This window comes from Otolemur garnettii, unplaced genomic scaffold, assembly GCF_000181295.1.
Source record: "Otolemur garnettii isolate 467f Iridium unplaced genomic scaffold, OtoGar3 scaffold00021, whole genome shotgun sequence".
Taxonomy (NCBI): Eukaryota; Metazoa; Chordata; class Mammalia; order Primates; family Galagidae; genus Otolemur; species Otolemur garnettii.
The window spans coordinates 17016860-17040829 of NW_003852416.1; the positions used below are offsets into that span (position 1 = coordinate 17016860).

Below are 23970 nucleotides of genomic sequence, written 5' to 3' on the forward strand. Positions count from 1 at the left end.
GGCTTGGAAGCAGGAAAATATCTGAATACAATTTAGTTACAGGAATCTTAGCATTTCAGATCAGACAGGACCTTGGAGAAATGAGGAACTAAGGAACTAGGAAATCCATTTGTCTCTGCCCAGTTCTTACTCGGCCTCAGCTAGAATGCCCCTGGGGACAGGAAGCTCACTACCTATCAAGACTACCTTTCCTATATCTTTGAATAAATACGTATTAGAAAAACTCTCTTGTATGGATCCATATGTATCCTAGAGCTCCCTCTGAGTCTTCTCTTCTTTAAGATAATTATCCTCTTTAGGATAAAGATCTCCAACTGAGATTGAGGGTCCCTTCCTGTTTCAGAGTGGCTTAAGGAAGGCATCTTGGAAGAACAGAACTTGACCCAGGCTGAAGGATAGGAGGGTTGGGATTCACAGACATACGAGGCTTGCAGGTGGGAAAACTGTTAACCAAATACCTGGACAAGGGTCTGGGTAAAGGCCAGCAAGGAGAGAGGGACAGAGAGGGGATAGGGCCCAGGTTGAGGGGGCTACCCCATGGGGCCAGCTGACACTCAGAGAGCCACCCAGCCCTGACACATGCTGCCAAGAGAGCAGGGTAACCATGGCAGGACCTGAGCACTGGTGTGGGGGTCCTGGAGCAGGCAAGAGCCTCCTTTAAAGCTTGGTCTGCCACATTGAGCATCTTGTTTGTTTACATTCTCACATCCGGAGCAGTGGATAATCTTTAACCATGGGTCAGCCTGCAGCCGCTGGCTGGCTGGTGGGTATCTCCGGCCCCTGTTTGAAAGGCCTGCCAGCCAGCCCATTTACTGTCTCCATAAACATCCTCCTGCTGGTGCACATCAGCCACAGGGGAAAGGAGCTGGGGAGGGTGGGTGTGTGGCTAGGATGGGCAAGTGGGGGGCTTCCATCTCTCTGGGCAGTGCCCTGAAACCCAAACCCCATAAAGCGAGGAGAAACAAACATACTTTCTGAGGCTCATGAAGGGAAGGGAAGGGTAGAATGTCCTAGAATCGTTCACGGTCACAGACTCTTAGGTTTATAGAATCATCAAGCCATAGGAGCTTATAGAGTCTCAGAATCACCTAGTCTACTGGGTCTCAAACTTTTGTTTTTAAGCAGTAGAATCCTTTTTGGGTTTTTTTTTTTTTTTTTTGAGACAGAGTCTCACTATGTGGCGCTTAGTAGAGTGCTGTGGTGTCCCAGCTCACAGCAACTTCAAACTCTTGGGTTTAAGTGATTCTCTTGCCTCAGCCTCCCAAGTAGCTGGGACTACAGGCACCCTCCACAATGCCTGGCCATTTTTTGGGTGCAGTTGTCATTCTTGTTTAGCAGGCCAGGGCCAGGCTCAAACCTGCCAGCTTCGATGTATGTGGCTGGTGCCCTACTCACTGAGCTACAAGTGCCAAGCCTGTATGGTTTTACTTTCATCCAGCTATGGAGACTTGGCTGTAAGGCCCCCTCTTCTAGTTAGAGGGCTGGCTTGGGGGTTTGTCTCTTTTAGGGGGTAGGGAAGGGTGGTGCTTTTAAATTAGATATTTCTTCTTAACCTAAAAACAACAGCCCTTACCATTTGCGCAAACACTTTCACATGGCTACCAACCTCACAGCTGTCTCGGAGGTATAATTATGCCCAAATAATAGATGAGGAGGGCAAGGCACAGAGAAGCTGAGGAACTGCCTAGTGCTGGTGAGTGGCCAAGTCAAATCTTGATTCAGTCTGTCTCTTGCATTTGAAATGTGGGCTTAGTCCCCAATACTGCATGGCCCCAGCTCCTCCCTACACACAGACCCCACCCTGAGTCCCCTAGGTCTCACCAAGATCCTTAGAACTTTATCATGGGCCTAGCTGCAAACATGAAATTGCCATTTCCGTAAGTTAGAAATAGCCGGATATTGGCAATTACATATATTCACTGCGGCAGGAAACTAGTGTGCATGGCAAACAAGAGAACTGGAAAAAGATCTTGGGAGCCTCCAGGAAACTATAAGGCAGACCCAACCTCATCCCTGAATTGGGCATCCTGGCTACCCTAGGGCCCCTCTTCCTGTTGAAGCGCTGCTGGAGCCCTGGTAGTCTATCTGTGCCCAATATGTGTGGCTAGTCCTTGATGCCTTGAGCTCTCATGAAGGCACAGGGGGTACCCAAACTTAACAGGAGATCAGATGGACTCATCTAGAAAATCTGGGAGACAATGTAGCCCAGGCTCCTGGGTTTGAATCCCAGCACCCCCAACTGCCAGCTGTGTGACTTTGGGCAAGTCATCAAACCTCTCTGAGCCTCTGTTCCCTTGTCTGTAATATTAGGGCAATAACAACTTTCTTTATATACAAAGAGGGTTTATGCTATCTTCCTAAACAGCAGTACAATACATGCTTCAAGACACTTACCCCTCTTAGACCTCCATGTGCTTCAAGAGGAAGTGGAGGGCTGCCTTGAAGAGGGAGGTCAGGGAAGGCTTCCTAGGGGAAAAGAGGGTTTGGTGTGGGGCACTGATACAATTGGCAGAATTTGGGGTGAGTAGAAATGAAGAGCTTGGAAGAGTCTTTGAAACAGAAGGAACCAGATTTTTTTCTTAAACAAAAGGAAAGGAAAATTGTCAAAGAAGAGGAAATCATGATCAGTAACCTCAACTGTCCCCCCACCCAAGAGCTGGCTCAGGCTCCTTAAACTAATATTTGCCTCTTGGCCCCTGGCAACCACCGCTGAGGGTAAATATTGGTTTAGCCTGGGAAGCAGAAGCCCCAGATGGCAGTGTGGTCCTCAGCTGGGGATCGCTCACTTTAGTGCCGCCTAAGCTGAGGTACATCCTGACAAGCTACCTGACCCAGGCCCCTACCTCCAAGGTGCACAGCCTCTCACTGCAGGGCAGCAAGGCTGGCCTGCCACCCGTGAGAACCAAGCCAGCAGCATCCTGGCCCCCAGAAGACTACCTCAAGAGTCTCCAGGCCGGGCATGGTGGCTCATGCTTGTAATCCTAGCACCCTGGGAGGCAGAGGCGGGTGGATTGCCCTGAGCTCAGAGGTTTGAGATCAGCATGAGCCAGAGTGAGACCCCATTTCTACCAAAAAATAGCTGGGCGTTCTGGCAGGCGCCCGTGATCCCAGTTACTTGGGAGGCTGAGGATAGAGAATCACTTAAACCCAAGCACCCAAGGGTTGGTGGAGGTTGCTGTGAGCTATGATTCCACAGTACTCTACTGAGGGCCACAAAGTGAGACTCTGTCTCCATAAAAAATAAAGAAAGAAAGCAAAATAAAGCTTAAAAAAAAAAAACATTCAAACTAAAAAGATTGAAAACCAATTGAATGCAAAATTTAAAAACAAAAAAGTCTCCATACAACTTCTTCCTCCTGCGCACATGGAGAGATAAAACAGAATGCCACAGTCCCTTGGGAGCCCCCCATACCTTCCCAGCACCCTCCTGGGCCCAGCCACTACCACTCTGATGTGCCAATAGGCCTCCTCACTTTGACTAAATTCCCAAATCAGCCTGGGAGATCTGGATTCCCGGCCCGGCCTGGCTTCTGTCCAGCTGGGAGAATTTGGGCAGGCCCCTCCCCATCTCTGGGTCTTGTACTTCTCCATTTTTAACCACAATTCCTCTTATTGAACAACTTGACAGCACAGAAGCTACTGGAAGCTTTCTTCTCTCATGGTTCTTTTCCCTGTGATGCATACACAACCCACACTGGTGCATGTCCCTCCCCTCCACAAGTCACCCACTACCTCTTTCTACTTCATCCTTTCCCCAAAAGGATCTGCTCCCCCTACCGACAGCTAACGCCCCACTTCCGTGCCTGTGCACACCTCTCCCCTCTGACCCAAATGATTCCTCCTCAACCAACCTGTTGTTTTTACCTCCGTTTTTACCTGACTTGAAACTCATCTCCCACAGGAAGTCCTCCTGGATTGCTCCCCAGCTGCACCCTCACAGTTTTACTCTTCAGTGAACACTTAACTGCAGAATTGGATTTAGGCCACCTTACATCAGTCACATGGTGTATCCCCAGTGGAAACACCTTCCAAGAGAGGGGGTGGGTTTAAATTTTCCTTCTCCCCCCTCTTCCCCCACAGAGTGCCTGGGCTGTGGCGGGCATAGAGGGATGCTCAGCACCCCGTACATGGAGTCTTGGCTCACCAGCCTTCTGCCAGGACTCATGGCTGCTCCTCCAGTCAACTTTTCTGAGAGGAGCAAGAAGACTTTGAAAACTGGGAGAGAAACTCCTCTCTCTAAGTATTAATCACCCCATAAAACTTGTGTTTATTTAGTTGCTGGCGGGTCCTTCTTCCTGGAGGTAGGAAGCTGTTATTCTTGGAGATACCACACTGGGCTTGGGCCAGCATGCCCCGAGGAAAGAGGGTGATCTGCTGAGCACCGGCATAGTGGGAGGCAGGCTGGTTTGAGGCCTGCTAGGGCCATGCCCATGGGCAACGATGTTCCTGCATTATGGTCAGGGCAGGGAGGGCAGGATGAGGGTCAGTCAGGGAGAGACACCAGTCCTTGCCTCTGCTCTGTCCAGGGACACAGCCCATCCACCCACTGCCTGACCTGCATATCTATGAGCCAGACAGCCTGGGACACTATGAGTGTGTGGAGCAGAAACAGATCAGGTGAGATTTAGAGAGCTGTGGCCATAGATTCCAGACAGAGGAAGGGCTGGGGTAGGCCTGGCAGAAAATCCCTAAAGATCAGAAACTAGTCTGGAGAATAATCACCCAGGAAAGACTGGCCCAGCCTCAGAGCTGCCAAGACAGAGAACAACTTCTTTAGAGGAGAGACAGCAGCTGGGAGGGGACACCAAGGAAAGCAAGAAAAGCCAGAGGACACAGGTCAAGGGAGAGAGGGAAAGGCCCAGAGAGATAGGGAAGGAATGAGGTGGCAGACAACTGAGGGAGCAGGAGGTAGGTAAAGGGGAAGAGAGGATGAGGGAAGGAAACCAAGGCTCAGACGGGGACACCAGCTGGGACAGAGAGCACTGTGCCCACCTCAGAAATCTCTTGAATGGAATGCTTGCTCTAACTCTTTTTTTACTCCCCCCCCCAAAAAAAAATCAGTTTAGGAAGAACAGAATGAAGAGATATTTTAATCTGCTAATTGAATTTAGGGGTCATAATCAGTGTTTGAAAATGCCCAGGGATTATATTGATTTACAGCTAGGACGGGTGTACAGAGAGGAGTCTGTCGGGAAATCTAAATGAAACTGAAAATACCATTGCAAACCCATTTATAGTCAGAGAGAGGGTGGGGACGGATGCCTGGGCTCTGGTCCGCAGTGGGCCCTTCAGATCAGCTGTAGGCCTCTCTCCGGCCCCTAAGACTGGAAGCACCTGGGCTGTTCCCCTTTATTCCCCCTGCCTAGACCTTCTGGGAACATGCAGGCCTAGCCTAAGCCTTCTCTTCCAAGAAGTCTTCCTGAAGTCCATCCTCTCTCACTGACCTCAGCCCTCTCTGACTTCCTACCTCCTTTTATGTTTAAACCTGCTACGGGGTAATGGAAAAGGCATTGCTTTTGGTATCAGAACATCCAGTTCGAGTCCCAGCCTTGCCACATCCCTACAAGGACAAGCCAGGCCTTCTGTGGGCCTCAGTTACCTCCTTGCCAAGTGGGGATAAAAAACACTCTTCTGGGGCCTGCTGCTGAGGGGTTAAATGAGATAACCGGCTGGAAATCATCTCAGCAGATGGAAGGGATCCCATGACCAGTGTCCAGTGACTTGCCGTCTTCTCTTGGGTTATTTTATGCATCCTTCATCCCCTTACGTCCTAGTGAGCTAGGGCTGTCTGTGGACAGGGTGGGCTCTGCCTCAACACCCCTACCCCTTTTCTTCATCTAACAAGTAATCTGCCCTCCCATTCACCTATCCCATCACTCTCCCCTGCCCACCTCACAAGCCGGGTACAAGAGTCACTCTGGAGAGAAGCCCTCCCCACCGTCCTAGGAGGACAGAGACATATGGACAGACCAGGTTCAGCCAATGCCTTGACAGAAGTGCAGGCACCATGTGGTGGGACACACGGGCAGAGAAGAGAATTCTACCGTGAAAGCTTCAGGGGGAGGGGGCTTTAGAGGCCTTAAAGCTGGAGTGGGAACAGCCAGAAATGGCATTTTTTGCTTTGGGAAAAGCAAAAATGGTGCCCCACCTCTTCTACCTGTCCACCCCCCAACAAGACTGTGCCTCTCTCAAGAGCAGAGACAGTCTCTGTCTTCCACTTTGTAGTCAAGCCCTGGGCTAAGTCATAGTATTCACAGCCATAATACAGATGAGAAGACTGAGGCGCAGACAAACATGTCAAGCTAGAGCTCAAATTTGAGCTTTGGGACTCCAGTGCCTTGAAATGTGGGGCCCTGAGGATACCAAGGCACTCATAGGAACCTTAGGTCAAGCATTGTCCTCTCCAGGACAGGTAGGGTCAACTGATGGTCACCGACTCCCTACTGTGTGTCAGCTGCTCCTCATAAGTCACCTTTAAGTCTTAAAAGAACCCCAAGAAAATATTTTATTATTGCCCCCATTTTACAGATAAGGAAACTGAGGTCCCACCCCTAGACCAAGGTGAGGCCAGAATCCAGCCTCAGGCTGTTGGTCTCTGGAGTTCAGGCCCACAAGGTATGTAACCACAACCCTTTCTGCCTCTGGCAGTGGCAGCCCTGCAGGGACACCCATTTCATAGGGTTGAGGAAGGTGAAAGGCACTGGGCAGGCACCTGGTCTCCCTGCTCGGTCGCTGAGACCCAGAACAGCTGCATTTCAGGCGCTTAACATGTCAGGGCAAATGCAGAAACATTTTTATTGAGTTGAAAAACAGAAAGTTCCCAAACTGCTAGTTAATAAAAACAGCCTCCTGATGTTTGGAACTCAACAAATAGATAGGCTTCTGACTCATTTCTCTGTTTTCACTTTCAATGACTTTTTACTCCAAGAAAGGTGTTTTGAAAAGAACAGTTTCCCTGTTTCTAGCTCTGAAGTTAGAAAGGAAAAAAAATAGTTTTCAACCACCTTCATGACATTTTTCTCTGTAGGAAGAGGTGGGTACAGATGGCAGAGGAAGGAATGAGTGATGTTTTAGCGTGTACTGGTACCCAGGACTTTGCTGAGTATTTTACTCCCAGTCTGTATTTTTTTTTTTTTTGAGACAGAGTCTCACTATGTCACCCTCAGTAGAGTGCTGTGGCATCACAGCTCATGGCAACCTCAATTTCTTGGGCTTAAGCAATTCTCTTGCCTCAGCCTCCCAAGTAGCTGAGACTACAGGTGCCTGCTTCAATGCTCGGCGATTTTCCTATTGCAGTTGTCATTATTGCTTAGCTGGGCCAGGCTGGGTTCGAACCTGCCAGCCTCAGTGCATTTGGCTGGTGCCACAACCACTGTACGACAAGTGCCAAGCCAACTCCCAGCCTCTTTAATTTAATAATCCTAGCAACCCATTTTACAGATGAGGAAGCTGAAGCTTGTGCAGGCTCTGCTGAAAGACAAAGTCAGTTTGGGGCGGTGCCTGTGGCTCAGTGGGTAGGGCACTGGCCCATATACTGAGGGTGGTGGGTTCAAATCCAGCCCCGGCCAAACTGCAACAAAAAAATAGCCAGGCATTATGGCAGGCACCTGTAGTCCCAGCTACTTGGGAGGCTGAGGCAAGAGAATCGCCTAAGCCCAGGAGTTGGAAGTTGCTTATGAGCTGTGATGCCATAGAACTCTACCAAGGGTAATAAAGTGAGATTCTGTCTCTATAAAAAAAAAAAAAAGACAAAGCCAGTTTGCTGATAGGCTGATCTGTACCCAGAATCTATGTGCACACAGGTCTAGCCAGGTGTTAAGAATCCTGGACCTAGAGCCAGGTGACCTAGGTTCTAGTCCCACATTAACCACAAACTCACTGTGTGCTCCAAGGAAGTCTGAGAGTCTCCGTGGCCCCTTCTGGCTCTGCCATGTGTGTTGCTGCTGGGAAGCCTGGCACCTACCGTTTCAGGCAACCTTCTGCTCCTCCTCCTTGCTCCAGTGGATGTCTGCTCTCTTGCTCCCCTGAAATTGCTGCTAGCAGAGTCTTACCTGCCCCAGAATGGTTCCTTCTGCTCCTACTCTCATCCTTGTACCCAACATCCCAGCAATAGGCACAGGGCTGCAGAGCCCAGGGGCGGAAAGTTCACAGAGCTGGAGACTCAGAGCCAAGCATGGGCTCTACTACTCCTGGGACCTGTGACTCAACCTCCCTGAACTCAAGTCTCCACCCCTATGGGCTGAGCAATGGAGTCTGTTCCCAGGGCTGCTCTGACAACGGGTAACAGTGAAGTACACGCCTGATGCACGTTCATAGTCCTCTGTAAACTATGGTTGTAATGATTAATATTAACTACATCCTGGCACCACTCACGGGCACCACCTGAGGGGCTCCAGAGGGAAGAAATCTCGCCCAGCCTCCACCTGTCAAAGCTGCAGGCCTATAGGAAAGGGCTCTCTGCAGTTCACACAGGGCTCCCTGGGCTGCCACCAGTCAAGGAGGGGTCCCTATTCCTGATGGGATCAAGCGTCTAGAGGCTGAAGGGTGTACCCTGCAGTGGCCGGCACTCACCGAGCAGCTGGACACCCCGCGTGAGGCCATAGACATCCACCAGGGCCCACAGCGGGTCCGCCGTGCAGACTCCACTGAAGAAGAGCATGACGGCAGAGTCGTTGATGCGGTGGAAGACACGGCCCTTCTTGTCCACCCAGAAAGCGATGATGTTGCCCTCATTGGCAAACTCCTCGGGCAGCGCCTTGGCCCAGAAACCACTCTGGGACACCAGGTCAGGGCAGGCGTACTTGGGGAGCGAGTCAGGGTGGATGCGGGACGGGTCCTTGCTGGTGAAGCCCAGCCGTAGGGCCCCGCTCCAGCAGCACTGCTTCTTGGTGATCTGGGTGGCAGGGGTCGGCCTCAGTCCAGCCTCTCCCCTCAGGCCCTCAGGCAGACTTCCAGGAGTGCCACACCAGCCCTCCCACCCCCTCGGCACCCTTCCCACCCCCAGGGAGCCTGCCACACAGGGAGGGTCAGAAAAGGGAATGAAGAGGAAAGCAGGGTGCAGAGAGGAAAAGGAGGGGCAGTGTGTGGCCTGGGGTAGCAGCAAGCAGTGGCTGAGAATCCAGAGGGCAGGGGATAAAGAGAGGGTGAGGGCGGGGGAGGCCCACCTTCAGCCTGACTTGCTCGTAGATGAGGACCGGGCGGTTGCTGAAGGTGATGGCGTTGCAGAAGCTGGCCTGCCTCTTGACGGCCTTGTGGCTGAGGTCCATGAGGATCTGGGAGCCCTTGGTGTGCGGGTGGAAGAGCAGCGGGGTGGCCGGGAGGCCACCACCAGGCAGCACCGGCAGGCAGTGCTTCTGCTTGTGGTGGCATCGATGAGGGTTGACCGGGAAAGGGCCCCCGATGGAGTCTGCAATGGAGTAGGCCACACACAATATCAGAGAACTTAACTGGTCCAGCAGCCGGAACAGGGTTCCCTAGGGAAGGGCAGAGGGCTGAGCACAAGCAGAAGTCACCCACTGCCCAGCCATTACTGCCACCCTTTACCACCACCCTCCCCTCTGCCACGGTCTCCTGCTATCTCCCACTTTGCATCATCAGCTGCCACACTCTACTCTAGTAATTTTTAACTGGGTATGAAGGGAATGCAGCACACTGGGGTGCCGTGAAAATTTTTAAAGATTATTAATTCAATTATTTTTGAAAGAAGTTCAATGCACAGTAAGTATATTCATTTTTAATCTTTTTTTGATCAACGTAAGTGTGCCACGGAAGTTTAACTATAGGTTCAAGTGTGCCGTGAGATACAAAAGGTTGAAAAACCTTTTGCTGTACTGGCTTACCACCCACCACTCTCTCTCCCCACCACCACCCATTGCCATGAGATACATCACCACTTACTATCTGCCCACCACCAGCCACTGATGTGTTCATTTATTTTATTCAATAAATACACATCAGCTGAATACCAAGCTCTGTCCTGGGCCCTAGAGATACAGACAGGAAACGTACACACATCCCATCCTCAGAAAGCCAACATAGGAAGAAAGATAGTCATGGACAGACACTGTGACACAAAAAAGTACACAAGTACCAAAGGCAGGTCACATCTTAGGAAAGCCTCAGAGAGGGGTGGGTATTGGAACTAGGCTGACAGGGCTGGGCTATGAGCTACCACTGTACCCAAGGCTTCCTCCCTGGTTTACAGGACCCAAGCCTACAGCATCCTGGGCACAGGTGGGCTCCAGGGTTCCTGGCAAGAGTCCCTGGCCAGAGAGGCATAGCACTTCTGCAGACAGGTCCTACCACATCTCAGAGAGGGACAGAGCTCTGGGCAGGGCTTTGTGGGGGGGTTTTATTTGTTTGTTTGTTTGTTTGTTTTTGAGACAGAGTCTCACTATATCACCCTCGGTAGAGTGCTGTAGCGTCACAGCTCACAGCAACCTCAAACTCTTGGAGTTTCTCTTGTCTCAGCCTCCCAAGTAGCTGGGACTACAGGTGCCAGACACAATGCCTGGCTATTTTGTTTCAGTTGTCACTGTTGTTTAGCTGGCCCAGGCTGGGTTCAAACCCGCCAGCCTCGGGGTATGTGCCTGGCACCCTACCCACTGAGCTACGGGTGCCACCACGGGCAGGGGGTTGTTGAGGAGAAGACACAGTTGATTTCCAGGAGATAGGGCAGAGAGAGGAAAGAATATATGACTGGATGTGGGTGACTTGTGTTTGTTACTAACTGGCTGTGTGATAACAGAGAAGATCTCCTCTCTAGACAGTAACAGCAGCACCTACAGCCTTAATATGCAGTCTGAGGGCCTGGGGGCCAGGAGGTGCTCACTTCATCCCCAAGATCTGTGTCCATCCTCAGGAAGTAAAACCCCACCTGTGTGGTCATCTGGCGGAAAGAGCCATAAAGAGGAGGGGAAGGGGATGGAGCAGCAGAAAGCCACAGAGTGCGACAAAGACCTTCAGGAAGTTTCAATTTGTGGTCCTTCCAAGGCAAGAACTTAATGATGCAGAGAGCTGGTTAGCATCAGGCCTGCCCAGACCCTTCCACTCCCTACATGGGGATGAGGGATTCCAAGAAGGAGATGGGAGACAGGGAGGGTGCTGGAGAGGAATCCGGGAAGTCAGGAAGATCCAGCCTCTGTCCAGGCTGTGTTTACTTCGATTTTCATGCCTTTGCATCACTTTGCACCTCTGCTCCTCCTTCCTCAGTGGGTCCTAGACATCAGTTCCCATGGTCCAGGGCCAGCTAGCCACTCTGTGCACTGGCTAGGGCCTCTCTGGAGAAGGAGCTCCCCTCTCCCTCACAAAAGACAAGACAGTAGTGGCTGAACAATGCAAGGGACTTGGAAGCCACTGGGCTGTGAGGGCTGCAATTGCTCAGAGGAGACCCTGACAGTCTGGGAAGGCCACCTGGAAGAAGTTGAGTGGCTGCTGGTTAGTGCAGAGGAGGGGAGATCATTTCCAGGACAAGGACAGTTGGGATGAAAGGCAGACAGTGGCACACACTGGCTACAGGTGCCCTCCCTAGAAAAGATCCCCACTCAACCCAGGCCAGCTTCAGACACAGCTTGACTCTTGGTTTCAAAAAATACTGGCTGGTAAAAAGTGACATTACACATTGTTTTTTTTGTTTTGTTTTGTTTTGTTTTTAGAGACACAGTCTCACTTTGTCGCCCTTGATAGAGTGCTGCAGCATCACATCTCACAGCAACCTCCAGCTCTTAGGCTTAGGCAATTCTCTTGCCTCAGCCTCCCAAGTAGCTGGGACCACAGGCACCTGCCACAACGCCCAGCTATTTTTTGTTGCAATTTGGCCTGGGCTGGGTTTAAACCCTCCACCCTCGGTACATGGGGCAGGTGCCCTACTCACTGAGCCACAGGCATGGCCCGACATTACACATTGTTTAGGGACATACCCATATAAGGAAAGGAAAGCATAAGGGGGAAAAGTCCTCTGTGTGACTGGATAACAAGGGAATACTACTCTACCCAGTGGAATACTGCCCTACACGGTGAACTACTGCCCCACACGGCGGAGGGACCACTGCTCCACACGATGGACAGACTCCTGTGCCACAAAACAGACTACTGCCCTACCTGGCTGAACACTGCCCCCCACCACAGACAACTACTGCCCCCCACGGCGGAACACTGCTCCACACGATGGAATACTACTCTACACAATGGGATATGACTCTGCTATAAAAAGCAATGCACTACTGACAGGAATAACAACATAAATGAATTTTGAAATCATTTTGCTGAGTGAAATAAGCCAGTTTAAAAGTTTTTATAAAAGGCCACACAATCCACAGAGCAACAGCAGGGCCCCTGTTCCCTTCCGAGCCCTTCCTCTCCTTCCACACCGTCTCATTTTTATCAAATTCCAAGAAGTACAAAACAAACTATAGTCATCAAAAGCAGATAAGCGGGGGCATGGGGTGGCGGTGGTGGGGTAGATTACTGAGCAGCACATGCTACACCTGGGGGTAACGGCTGTGTTCCTTATCTAGCTTGTAGTGATAATTCTATGGGGTGTATGGATGTTAAACTCATCTATCTGAACAATCTAAACATGTGCAATTTATTGTATGTCAATTATACGTCAATAGAGCATTTCTTTAACACTTGCTGAGCCTAACTGCTGGTCAGAACCTCTCCTTTGAGGTTACCCCCTCTCCAGCCTCCACCCAGAATCCATGGAGTAACTGCAGGCAGACAATCCCTTCAGAATGCTTCCTCTTCTTTCTACCCATCTCAGTTGGGGGTCTGGGCCCTGGGTAAAGGCTCAGAAAACACTAGCTCTAGGCTAATAAAATGGAGACAGATGGAGCCAGAAACACAGGCCCTGGAAGGACATTCAGTGACATTCCCCAAGACCTCTCTTTCACAAGGAGGACCTGGGGGTACAGGCTGGGGGTGTTGGGTACAGGCTAGGGGTGGGACAGGGAGAGCACAGGGCCAGCACCCTGGCTGACAGCAGAACAGATAGGGAAGGTAGGAAGAGGGACATCATGAGCCTGGGGGTACAATGTGTACATAGACAGGCAGACACCAAAAGATATACTTATGGGCACACACATATGCCTATGAGCACATGAAGATAATCCTGACCCTAGGTGACAGGAAGAAAAGGACTCATCCTCTCCCTTATCCCTGAGACCAGGAACCTAACCATGTACACATATACTGTGTGTGCATACATTATGTATTCACGTGTACATGGATGTCAAAACAATACTCGTTAAACATATATCTGTCACCCATGGGCCACACTCATCTAATAATGGCAGTCATTTGTCAAGCTTACATGCCAAGCTCTAAACTGGGAGTTTTACGTACACTTAAGCAGTTTTACCTTTGTAGGAAAACTTATAAAGTAGGAAGGGATATTTTTGTTTTTTGAGACAGAGTCATGTTCTATCACCCTGCCCAGGGTGCAGTGGTGTGATTACAGCTCACTACAACTGCCAACTCTTGGCATCAAGCCATCCTCCTGCCTCAGCCTCCTGAGTAGCTGGGACTATAGGTGCCCAACACCATGCCTGGCTAATTTTTTCTATTTTTATTTATTTATTTATTTATTTTAGAGACAGAGTCTCACTTTGTCACCCTTGGTAGAGTGCTGTGGCATCACAATTTACAGCAACCTCCAGCTCTTGGGCTTAGCCGATTCTCCTGCCTCAGCCCCCCAAGTAGCTGGGACTACAGGCACCTGCCACAACACCTGGCTATTTTTTTATTGCAGTTTGGCCAGGACCCTTTTCGAACCCTCTGCCCTCAGTATATGGGGCTGGCGCCCTACACATTGAGCCACAGGCACCGCCCAGTTTTTTCTATTTTTGGTAGAGATGGGGTCTCACTGTTGCTCAGGTTGGTCTCAAACTCCTAACCTCAGGTGATCTTCCCACCTTGGCCTCCTCCAGAGCTAAAATTATAGGCATAAGCCACCATGCCTGTGTGGATGAGATATTATTAACCATTTTATGGATGACAAATGTGAGCCTCAGAAAGATTAAGTGGCTTTCCCAGGGTTACACAACCAGTAGGAAAAGTATCTAGGAGATAATCCCAGCAACCCTACTCCAAGGACTATGTTATTAGCCATTAAACACTAACCAGGAAATCATGGGTTTGATATGCTGGGTACTTTTTTTTCAATGAACACTAAAATAGAGTGGTAACTATAAAATATGAAAACAAATTTCATCCATGTATGACCTAAAATCATATCATATAGCACATTGGGGGATATGGGGCATTCTAGTCTGTTGCCACCGAAACACAGAAATGCGAACTATGTTCTCAGCCCTCATACATTGCTGGTGGGATGCAAGCCGGGGCAGCCAACGTGGAAAATGGCGTGGCGGTTTCTTACAAAGTTAAATGCCTCCCCTGTGACCTAGCACTCACACTTCTATGCATTTACCCATGAGAACATGTTTACACAACAACCTGATCATGAATGGATAGCAGTTTTGCCCACAGTACCCCCAAACTGAAAACAACTCAAAAGTCTTTCAACTGCTGAATGTGTAAATAAACTATGGTTTCTGCTTGACCCGGGTGAGAAAAAGAAAAAAAAGAAGAGATAAACTATGGAACCTCCACCCAGTGACAACTACTCTGAGGTAGAAAGGAACATACCATGGACACACACACACACACACTGAGGACGAACCTCAACAGCACATTATGTAAAAGCCAGACATGAAAAGCTCTATGCTATATGAGTCTTTCTGTAGGACATTCTGGAAAAGGCAAAACTAGAGAGACAGAGATCAGCGAGTCAGAGAAAGAGACAGGACTACAGAGGGGCCAGAAGGAAGTGTTCATAGTGATGGAAACACTCAGACCTTCACTGTGGTGATGATGCCAGCTATACATTTGTCAAAACTCACCAAATTATACACTTTAAATGGATGGATTTTATTGCATACACATCATACCTCAATTTAAAATCCAGGTTTTCACTCAGATGGAGAGAAGAGAGGCTGCAATTGCACCCAGCACTCTCCTCACCCCACCCGGGCCAGTGGTAGGATTTGGCCCATCTATCAGGAGCTCCCAAAAGTCTGGCTGTGCCTGTCATTCTAACCCTTAAGTTCCTTCCTTATCTGTGAAATGAAATAGGGGTTCTGTTCCCTGCCCTGTGGGTATGGAGAGAGAGCACTATGGCAGCTGCCAAGCACCATTCACTGACTACTGGGGCCTGCCAAGTCCTATGCCTGCCTTCTCCTGCCCACAGTGTGATCTCTGAGACCCAGGGGACCATCCCTTCTCTCTGTACTCAGCTTACTGTGTAATCAATGACCAACAAGCCACCTCTAGGGAGACTACTTGAAAACCTGTTATACTCTGCTGGACATCTGTCCTTGGTCTGTGGGCTGCTGTCTCTTGACAGACCCCAGCTAGACTTCTGACTCACCCCTACCCATACTCCTAGCCTCCAATGGAGTCCCTGGGTGCCCCACACCAAACCTGCCAATCCATCCTCAGGAATAAACACCCCTGCCCTTCTTTTCCACCCTCCTGCCACGGTCGTACTCATACCTCATCACTTCTCTTTTGAACCAGGGCCAGGGCACCACATACAACCATGTAGTCCCTATTCTGTGGCTGAGCTGTGATTCAGAGTGATTAAGCAACCTGCTTAAGGTCATACCGCAATTATGTGGCAGAACGGAGACTTGAACTTTGGTCTCCCAGTGTCGTGTCCAGGGTCCTTTACCCTACTCAGCAGCTAATATTAGAGTCCCAGACAGCAGGCACAGCAAGGAAGGCTACGTGGAGGAGGCAGCAGAGGCAACTGGTAGCCTGGTGGGCTGCACAACTGGTGGAGCCCCATTTGTACCACCTGACTTCTAGCAGAACTCCCAGAGAGGACCCCCATAGTGACAGGTTTACCAGTGTCTTGGGAGCCACAAGGGAGGTCTCTCCTCAGGCGAGGCTGTTGCTGACACAGTGTAAACTCCCCCCACGGCCCCATTCCTCCTGGCATTTATGAGCTGCCAGACACAAGCCTGGCCAGCCCTCAGGGTGGCCCTCAGGGTGACCCTCAGCCAGCCCTGGATCACGTTATTCCCTCTCAGTGGGGTCCTGGACAAAAGCCTCCAGACTGATTTCCCTGCTGCTCCTGCAGGGCTCCACCCAGAACCACTGGCAGAGCCCCAGATGCCCAGCCAAGGAGACAGGGAGGGCGCTGACCACCCCAGATGAGAGCAACAGCACTAATACTGATGACCATGCCCTAGCTCTGCACAGCTCAACAGGCAGTGTTTTGATTTACTCTCATAATGCCACTCTGACACAGAGTTTCAGGAGTTACATGCTGCGATCACCCAAACAGAGGGAAGAGTTCAGCTCTAAACCTAGACCTGGCTGCCTACGCCCAGCAGCTCTGTCTGTAAAATGGGGTCATGGCTAGACCTTCTTCATGGGATTCCTGCAATGATTAAAAGATATGGTGTGTGGAAAACTCAGTAAGTGGTTGCTACTGTTACTGTTACTGCTCACACCACTCTCTGCGTTCCTACCTCCACACCTTTGCTCAAGCCTTGGCCCCTGCCTCATCTGCACCAGTCTAAACCCTACCCATCACTGCACCACTCTCAAGACCCAGATAAATCCCACTGCCTCCAAGATCACCTTATTCTGGAGCCAAACCAGTGCTGCCATCATTGTTTTTATCTCCTATATGGGAGGCTTGCCTTACATTCTGAGCAGTGGGATGGAGCATAAAGCATGAGCTCTGGAGGCAGGAGGCCCTGGGCTCAAACCCCAGCCAGGCCACAGACTTGCTGTGTGACTTTGGGCAAGCTGTTTCACCTGCCTGGATCTTGGTTTCTTTTCCTATAAAATAAGTCTAATGATAGCTGCCCTGCCCACCTCTCCAGGCTTTTGAGGTCCCAGTAAGTTCATAATGTGGAAGAATTTTGCAAACTTTAGCAACTGATCCCAACATAAGGTCTTTTTTTTTCTTGTTGTTCTTTTCAAATAAAACCAACGATTACCATAGGAAGGGCTATAGTCAAGCACGACCATAGGAAATGAATAGCTCACTTCAGCCCAGTAGGAAGCTGGACACCTCAGTCTTATTTTATCCAACTGCCCTAATCTCAGATTGCCCAGGTAGTCCTGATTTGGACTCACTTATATGCATTAATTGAACAAGGCTCCCTCTGGGGGAAAGAATTTGAGAGAACAATTGGATGCATGGAGACTCTGGATTCCTGACTCCCACCTTTCCTGGGATGACAGGTGAGGTAGGGGTTGGGGGACAGAGAGGATTGATTGTAAGACTGGGCAGAAGCAAACTTCTCTGGGTTCCCTGAAGGCCTCCCCCACCTCCCATGCCTGCCTCATGGTCTCCAAGCTTGGCCAAGACTCCTTTTGCACCTAGAACCTTTCTGTCCTTCTTCCCACCTTCCTGCCTTTCTCTCACTCATCCTTCGGGCCTGGATTTCTCCCAGAAGTTTCTCTAACCCCCAGATTAGGATCTCTGGGGACCTCCACATCCCCTAACAGAGCACCCCTCACCAAGTAGTCTTTCCCAACCCTGGTTCCTCTGCAGAACTAAGCCCAGATGCCCCAAGGCACTTACTGTATGCTATGCACTGCCTTTCTGCATCCAGAATGGTTGTGGCTATGTGCATCCTTGGCAGAGGTGAGGATAGAGTCACTCAGATCGGTTCTTGTGTTATACAGACCAGTGCTGAGCTGGGAAAGGCTTCATGGTTGTGTCTGTCTGTCCCCCTAAGGGACTGTGAGCCCTTTTTAAATACTGTTTTGCTAGGGCCTAGCTGAGGGCACACAGCAGGTGCTCAATAATAGCTGTTGAATCAAACATTGCCAGTGTTTGATTCTCTCATCTACTGATGAATTGGAAACTGTTCAAGGAGTGCTGGCAGGTATCCAGAGGAGAAATTAGAAAAAGAATGGAATAAAGCAAGCAAATTTCTTCCCATTCCTGCACCAAGATCCCACATGACAGTAGGAAAAAAGCAGCAGACAAGGAAGGAAACAAGGGCTGATTCCTTCTTACATATCAGATGCTACACCAGCTGCCCTTCATACACAGGTCGGTCTCACCCTCCCAACCCCTGAAGGCAGGTTTCTGGGAGATGCCAACTCTATGATGCCTCAATGATCCCCCCCATCTACCTTCTGGCATCCATGCCCTCGTATCAGCCCTTCCCCTAAGTGTAGGTTGGCCCTAACAATTAGCTTCTAAAGAGTAGAATACGGCAGGGGCAGTGCCTGTGGCTCAGGGCGTTGGACGCCAGCCCCATTACCTAGGGTGGCGGGTTCAAACCCAGCCCTGGCCAAACTGCAACTAAACATAGCCAGGCGTTGTGGCGGGTGCCTGTAGTCCCAGCTACTCAGAAGGCTGAGGCAAGAGAATCGTCTAAGCCTAAGAGTTGGAGGTTGCTATGAGCTGTGACGTCATGGCACTCTACTGAGGGCAACAAGGTGAGGCTCTGTCTCTTAAAAAAAAAAAAAAGAATAGAATACAGCAGAAGTAGTAGGGTGTCATACCCAAGACTGAGTTATAAAGAGACTGTGGCTTCCAGCCAGGCACAGTGGCTCAGGCCTACAATCCTAGAACTCTGGGTGGCCAAGGAAGAAGGATCACTTGAGCTCAGGAGTTCAAAACCAACCTGAGCAAGAGCCAGACCCCAGCTCTACTAAATGTAGAAAAAATAGCTAGCTGTTGTGGCAGGTACCTGTGGTCCCAGCTACTCAGGAGGCTGAGGCAAGAGGATCACTTGAACCCAGGAGTTTGAGGTTGCTATGAGGTAGGCTGATGCCACAGCACTCTAGCCTGGGCAACACAGTGAGACTGTCTCATAAAAAAAAAAGGATCAGCCCCTGTAGCATAGTGGTTACGGCACCAGTCACATGCACCAAGGGTGGCAGGTTCAAACCCGGCCTGGGATAGCTAAACGACAATGATAACTGCAACAAAAAAATAGCCAGGTGTTGTGGCCAGCACCTGTGGTCCCAGCTACTTGGGAGGCTGAGGCAAGAGAATCATTTAAGCCCAAGAGTTTAAGGTTGCTGTGAGCTGCGATGCCACAGCACTCTACCGAGGGTGACATAGTGAGACTCTGTCTCAAAAACAAACAAACAGTGGCTTCCACTCTTGGTCACTCTCTATTGGCTGTCATGAATTGCTCCCTCTGGGGGAGGCCAAATGCCACAGCATATAGCAAGCGACCAAGGACCACCAATAACCATGAATAGGCTTGAATAGGGATCCCCTCCAGGCAAGCCTTCAGATGAGACCACAGTTGCAGTCAACAACTTGACTACAACCTGATGACAGACATTAAGCCACAGACACCAAGCTAAATTGTACCAAGATTCCTGATCCACAGGAACTATGAGGTAATTAAATGGTTGTTGTTTGAAGGTGCTAAGTTTCGGGGTAATTTGCTATGCGGCAATAGATAACTAAGACAGTATAGTAGTCCTGTTTTATACATAAGGAAATAAAGGCTCTGAGAGCTAATAACTTACCTAAAGCCACAGAGCTGGAAGGTGGCTGAGCTGAGCTCTGAACTTATATCTGTACCAGTGGGTCCCCACTAGCTGGCCACCAGGCACAGTCCCCTTTCCCTACATGAACCCTCCATTCCACCCTAGTCAGTTTCTCCATGACCTTTGCAGCCCCCATGCCTACACCCTCATGACCAAGGGTGAGGGCCTACATTAGCACTGTGTCCTCTCCCCGAGACCCCAGGTATACATACAGAAGAGCTCGCTGCTCCCTGGAGACTGGTAGGACGCCCTACAGTGGTAAGGAACAGGAAGGATCGGCACCTTCAGTGGCGACTTAATCACTACACCAAGCCACCTGCCTCACTCTAAAACATCCTCATCTCCAACATTTCCAACAGCCAGATGTGCACACATGTGTGCCTCCCAAAATCCTCGCTGGCAGAAGGACCAGTCCTCGTGATTCCAGGAGATTCCAGATGATGACTTATTCTAAGTTCAGCTCCCCGTTCCTGTCCCTGCCCTTTCAGCACCTCCCCAAAGTGCCTCAGGAGGCCTGAGAGCACAAGGCACTGCTCAGCCACTTCAATCCACACAGACCACTCTTCGTTCCCCTTACACAAACCCACACTCATTGTGTGTACAGACATGCACACGCAGAGATGGCAGGAGTGCCTCATGGCAGACGTGAGCACCCAGGGGACACTGTCACAGAGGACACAGAGGCAGCTGGGTGTGTATGCACACTGGCAGGCACACATAGGCCTGGGGGAGCCTTCACAAAAGCATACCCCATGTATGGAATGCTTCTGAAGGGCTGGGTGTGCTGCCCTCAGCGTCTTAATCTTTCCTACCACTCTGTGGGCAAAACCCACCAACCCCAATTTACAGAATTGGGCACAGACTCAGACGGCAAATGAGGGCACCAACTTAAAGTCATACAACCAGCAGTCAGGGAACTCCACCCTGCCTCCCCTTCCTCACCTGATCTTGCCTGGCCTTCTGGCCCAGCTCAGGTCTCACCTCCCTGGAAGCTTCCCCCAACACACCCATCAGGCCACTTTTAGCTCCAACCATTGTGGGGGCCAGTGGACAAAGGCCTCAATCTGTCCCTCACTCTTTCCTGCCTACTTACTGAACAAGCACCTACTGTGTGCCACCTGTGTGCCAGGCACTGGGCTGAGGTCAGAATACAGAGATGGAGAGACCTGAGGCCACTTTCATGAAGCCCATAGGACTCAAGGGGATGTGAGTACACGTGCCCACCTCTCTGCTCCAGGGAGCTCACCTTGGCCTAAGCCCCCAGAGCTGCTGCCAGGAGACAGGTGGCTCCCTCTGTGCTAATCTCATGTCTCATAAGGCCATTGGGTGCCTACTTCCTTGCTGCCTGTGTAAGGATTAAGGAACCAAGAAGGACAAGTAGGGAAGCCTGTGAAAGAGATGAGACCTGGCTTCCCCTCTGAGGCACCAGCTGTGCGACCACAGTCAGCTATTTTCCTCTCTAAGCCACAGTATCCCCCACCCCTGCTCTCGTGACAAGAGGGAGTGGAAACTAATGTCTCAAGCACCCTGCATCCTCCAACACTCAGGCCTGTAAAGTCCAGAGACTCACCCGGTCATGCCATGTTGTCTGGATACGTGTGTGTGTGTGTGTGTGATCCACATGTCAATCCCTCAGCAAAAAGAGGGAGCATGAAGGGAAGTGGAGGAAGGAAGGGAAGAGGAAAGGAAAGAAAGGGAAGAGGAGGGATAAAGGGCTGAGGGGAGGGGAGACCTCCCAGTATCCTCACTGGCTCCCTCTGTATGCCCCCCTCTTCCCCTCTCAGTCAGCCCTCAGGACCCGGACCTGCTCTGGAAACCTGCCGATGAGAGAGATCAGGCATGTAACTGCTGAAACCATTTTCCAAATGGGAATTCATTTTCCCATCGGCCCTCTGCCAGGCTGGCCTCAGAGGAGCCTGACTCCTCACCACCAGCCCCACCACACAGAGGCATGTCACAGGCACAGAGTACCAAAGATGTGGCTGCCCCCACATGGAGATGCAGGCATGACAACACACAATCCCTTAAACACATCACACAGGTACACAGACAGACACTCAAAACACAGACGAATGATCTGTAGACACCAGAAACAGAAGGAGCCAAAACGCATCCACAAAACACACAGCTAGAAACACACAGAGTCCTGGGTCCCTCTGTCACCCTCCCCTCACCCACTTTAACCCAGCAATCCAAAAATCTATGGCCAAATGCCCAAGGCCACACTAAAAATATAATCAAGGACCATTTAAATGTATCTTTAGGAGTCCAACTCTGCGCTGAGGGCACCACTAGGAAGGAGCAAACCCCTGTGTCCCCCTTGGCCAAGGCTTGCTTACCAAAAGGGGGTGAAGCCAGAGCCACTGGGGCAGTTAGCATGCCTGGTCAGGGGGCTGTGAGGGCCAAGGCAGATGGGACATTTGCTTAGGGCTCCCCAGCAGCGGCCCAGCCTGGATGCCCAACTCCTAGTGTTCTCAGTGCACCCTAAGCAATCCTCCTGTCCTCAGGGAGATGAGACATACATGAAAAAGAGAATGTGAGCCTGGGCTCAGAATGACTTCCCAAGCCCTCTGGATCTTCCCAATGCTGAGTTCTCTACTCAGTAATTCGTATAACCTTCACGATAATCTTATGAGGAGGACTATAATAAGCCCCATTGACAGGTAAGAAAACCGAGGCTCAGGAAGACACCTGCCCTCATCACAACACACATCTGTCCACTCCACAACATGAGCTCTGGTGGTTTTAGTCCTCACCCACCTATGGAGCCTAGGCTCCAAGGCAAATGAAGCACAGAGTGGTATGTCCTGAACCTGCTCTGAGGGCCCCTCTGTCCTTCCCAAGCCTCGTACTTGCCCAAGTCTGACTCTAGTGGAAAATGCTAGTCGGCTCAGACCTTTTGCCAACAGGCCCTACTGGGGCCAGTGAACCCTGAGAAAAGACCCAACCCCACAGACAGGCAGGGCCAGGCTTAGGTCAGACCAACCCAAGTCTCAGGCCAAGTTCAAGGCCCAGGCCACTGGCACTGCCCCTCGCCTGGCTCCGGATTATGTCTTCCGGGGCCTTCCATCTGTCACTTAGCTGTCCAGGCCCAGGATGAAATTCATTTCCTTTTAAGAGAGCCAATGGTTTGCTTTTCCGATGTCTTTCCCTGCCTTTTTCTTTTTTAATTAGAAATTACTCTCTCAAAGTCCAGAGCCTGGAAGGGGGAAGCCACCTGGTCACCAGTTCTGGCAACTGCTACCCACTCACTCCTGCCACCACCACCTCCTTCCTTCTTGGGCCTCTCCCAGTTTCCTCAATGCCCACCAGACTCAGCAGATGAAGGCTGCCCTATCTCCCAATATCCTGTCCAAAAGAGGAGGAGGGAAATAGGGGAGTGTGGCAGGGACTCCCCAAGGTCAGCTCATGCTGTTCTGGCACCAACCAGTTTATAACAGAACCCCAGTTCCCAGGGCCCAGGGAAGACACCAGGAAGGCTTCCCTTTTCTGGGTCTGGTGCCACAACACTGGCCATGTTGTTCCCAAGGCCACAGCACTAAAGCCAGGGGGACACAAGGACAGGATATGGGACCAGCAGGAGCCCTGCGAATAGGGAGCCAGCCAGCCAGCCTACCTCCCTCCCATCCCATCACCTCCCGGCCTGTGGGTCAGTCTGACTGTGGACACACACCCCACAAGTCAGGAGTTTACTGGCTTCCCCCACACAGCACATACTTGGAGAACCCAGGTCAGGCAATGTGGGGGGCTGTCACTTATACCCCCCATGTGCTTAGGCACAAGCCAGCACAAGCAGACACCCAGAGACACCTCCAGCACACACTTACAAGCAGACACAGACACACTCTTGCACACAAGTGTGCCTAAACGTCTTTCCCTGGCTTCACTGTGGAACACAGCACTACCTCCAAGGCCCACATCCTGGGGCTAACAGACAGGTCCTCCCAGCTGTCCAACCATGACTTGCCTCAGGCCCCAGGAGAGGTAAGTAAGACAGCTCAGGACCTCTCATCCCATTTTGGGGCTGGGGCTGGTCAGCGCGCTGGGAAGAGGACAAGGAGACTTTGTGGGACGTCTCAGCTGCCCTACTCCCCACTACCTGTCACAGACAGTCCCCCTCTCGCTGGTCTCCCCGCCCTCTTGCTTTTCCCGCCCCAGTGCCCACCACTCAAAGGCGCCCCTCCCCAAACCAGGCAGCCCACCAAGAAGTGAAGAGGCAGTGGGGGGATGACCCAGCCCTCAGCCCAGCACCCTCCCACGGCCTCAGCAGGCGGTCCCCAAGCTGAGGGTGGGCGGGCTCCGGGCATCAGCTGGGGCCTTACCGTGGAGGGTGCTCCGGGTGATCTGTCCCCCCATCTCAGGCAGCGGGCAGCGCGGCCACCTCCGCTTGGCCGGCCCGCTCGTCACCAAGCCGCCCGGGCCAGC

At 51.1% G+C, this 23970-nt stretch overlaps 1 protein-coding gene across 1 annotated transcript in view; it reads right to left on the reverse strand.

The window, feature by feature from the left end:
- The window catches only part of NEURL1 (neuralized E3 ubiquitin protein ligase 1), a 91630-nt gene that overhangs the window by 11858 nt on the left and 55802 nt on the right, over nucleotides 1-23970 (reverse strand). Inside the window, exons 2-3 of the mRNA XM_003787197.2 lie at nucleotides 9165-9406; nucleotides 8572-8893 (exon numbers count right to left, since the gene is read on the reverse strand). Of these exons, the coding sequence (XP_003787245.1) occupies nucleotides 8572-8893; nucleotides 9165-9406 (564 nt within the window). The remainder of the gene's footprint in view (nucleotides 1-8571; nucleotides 8894-9164; nucleotides 9407-23970) is intronic.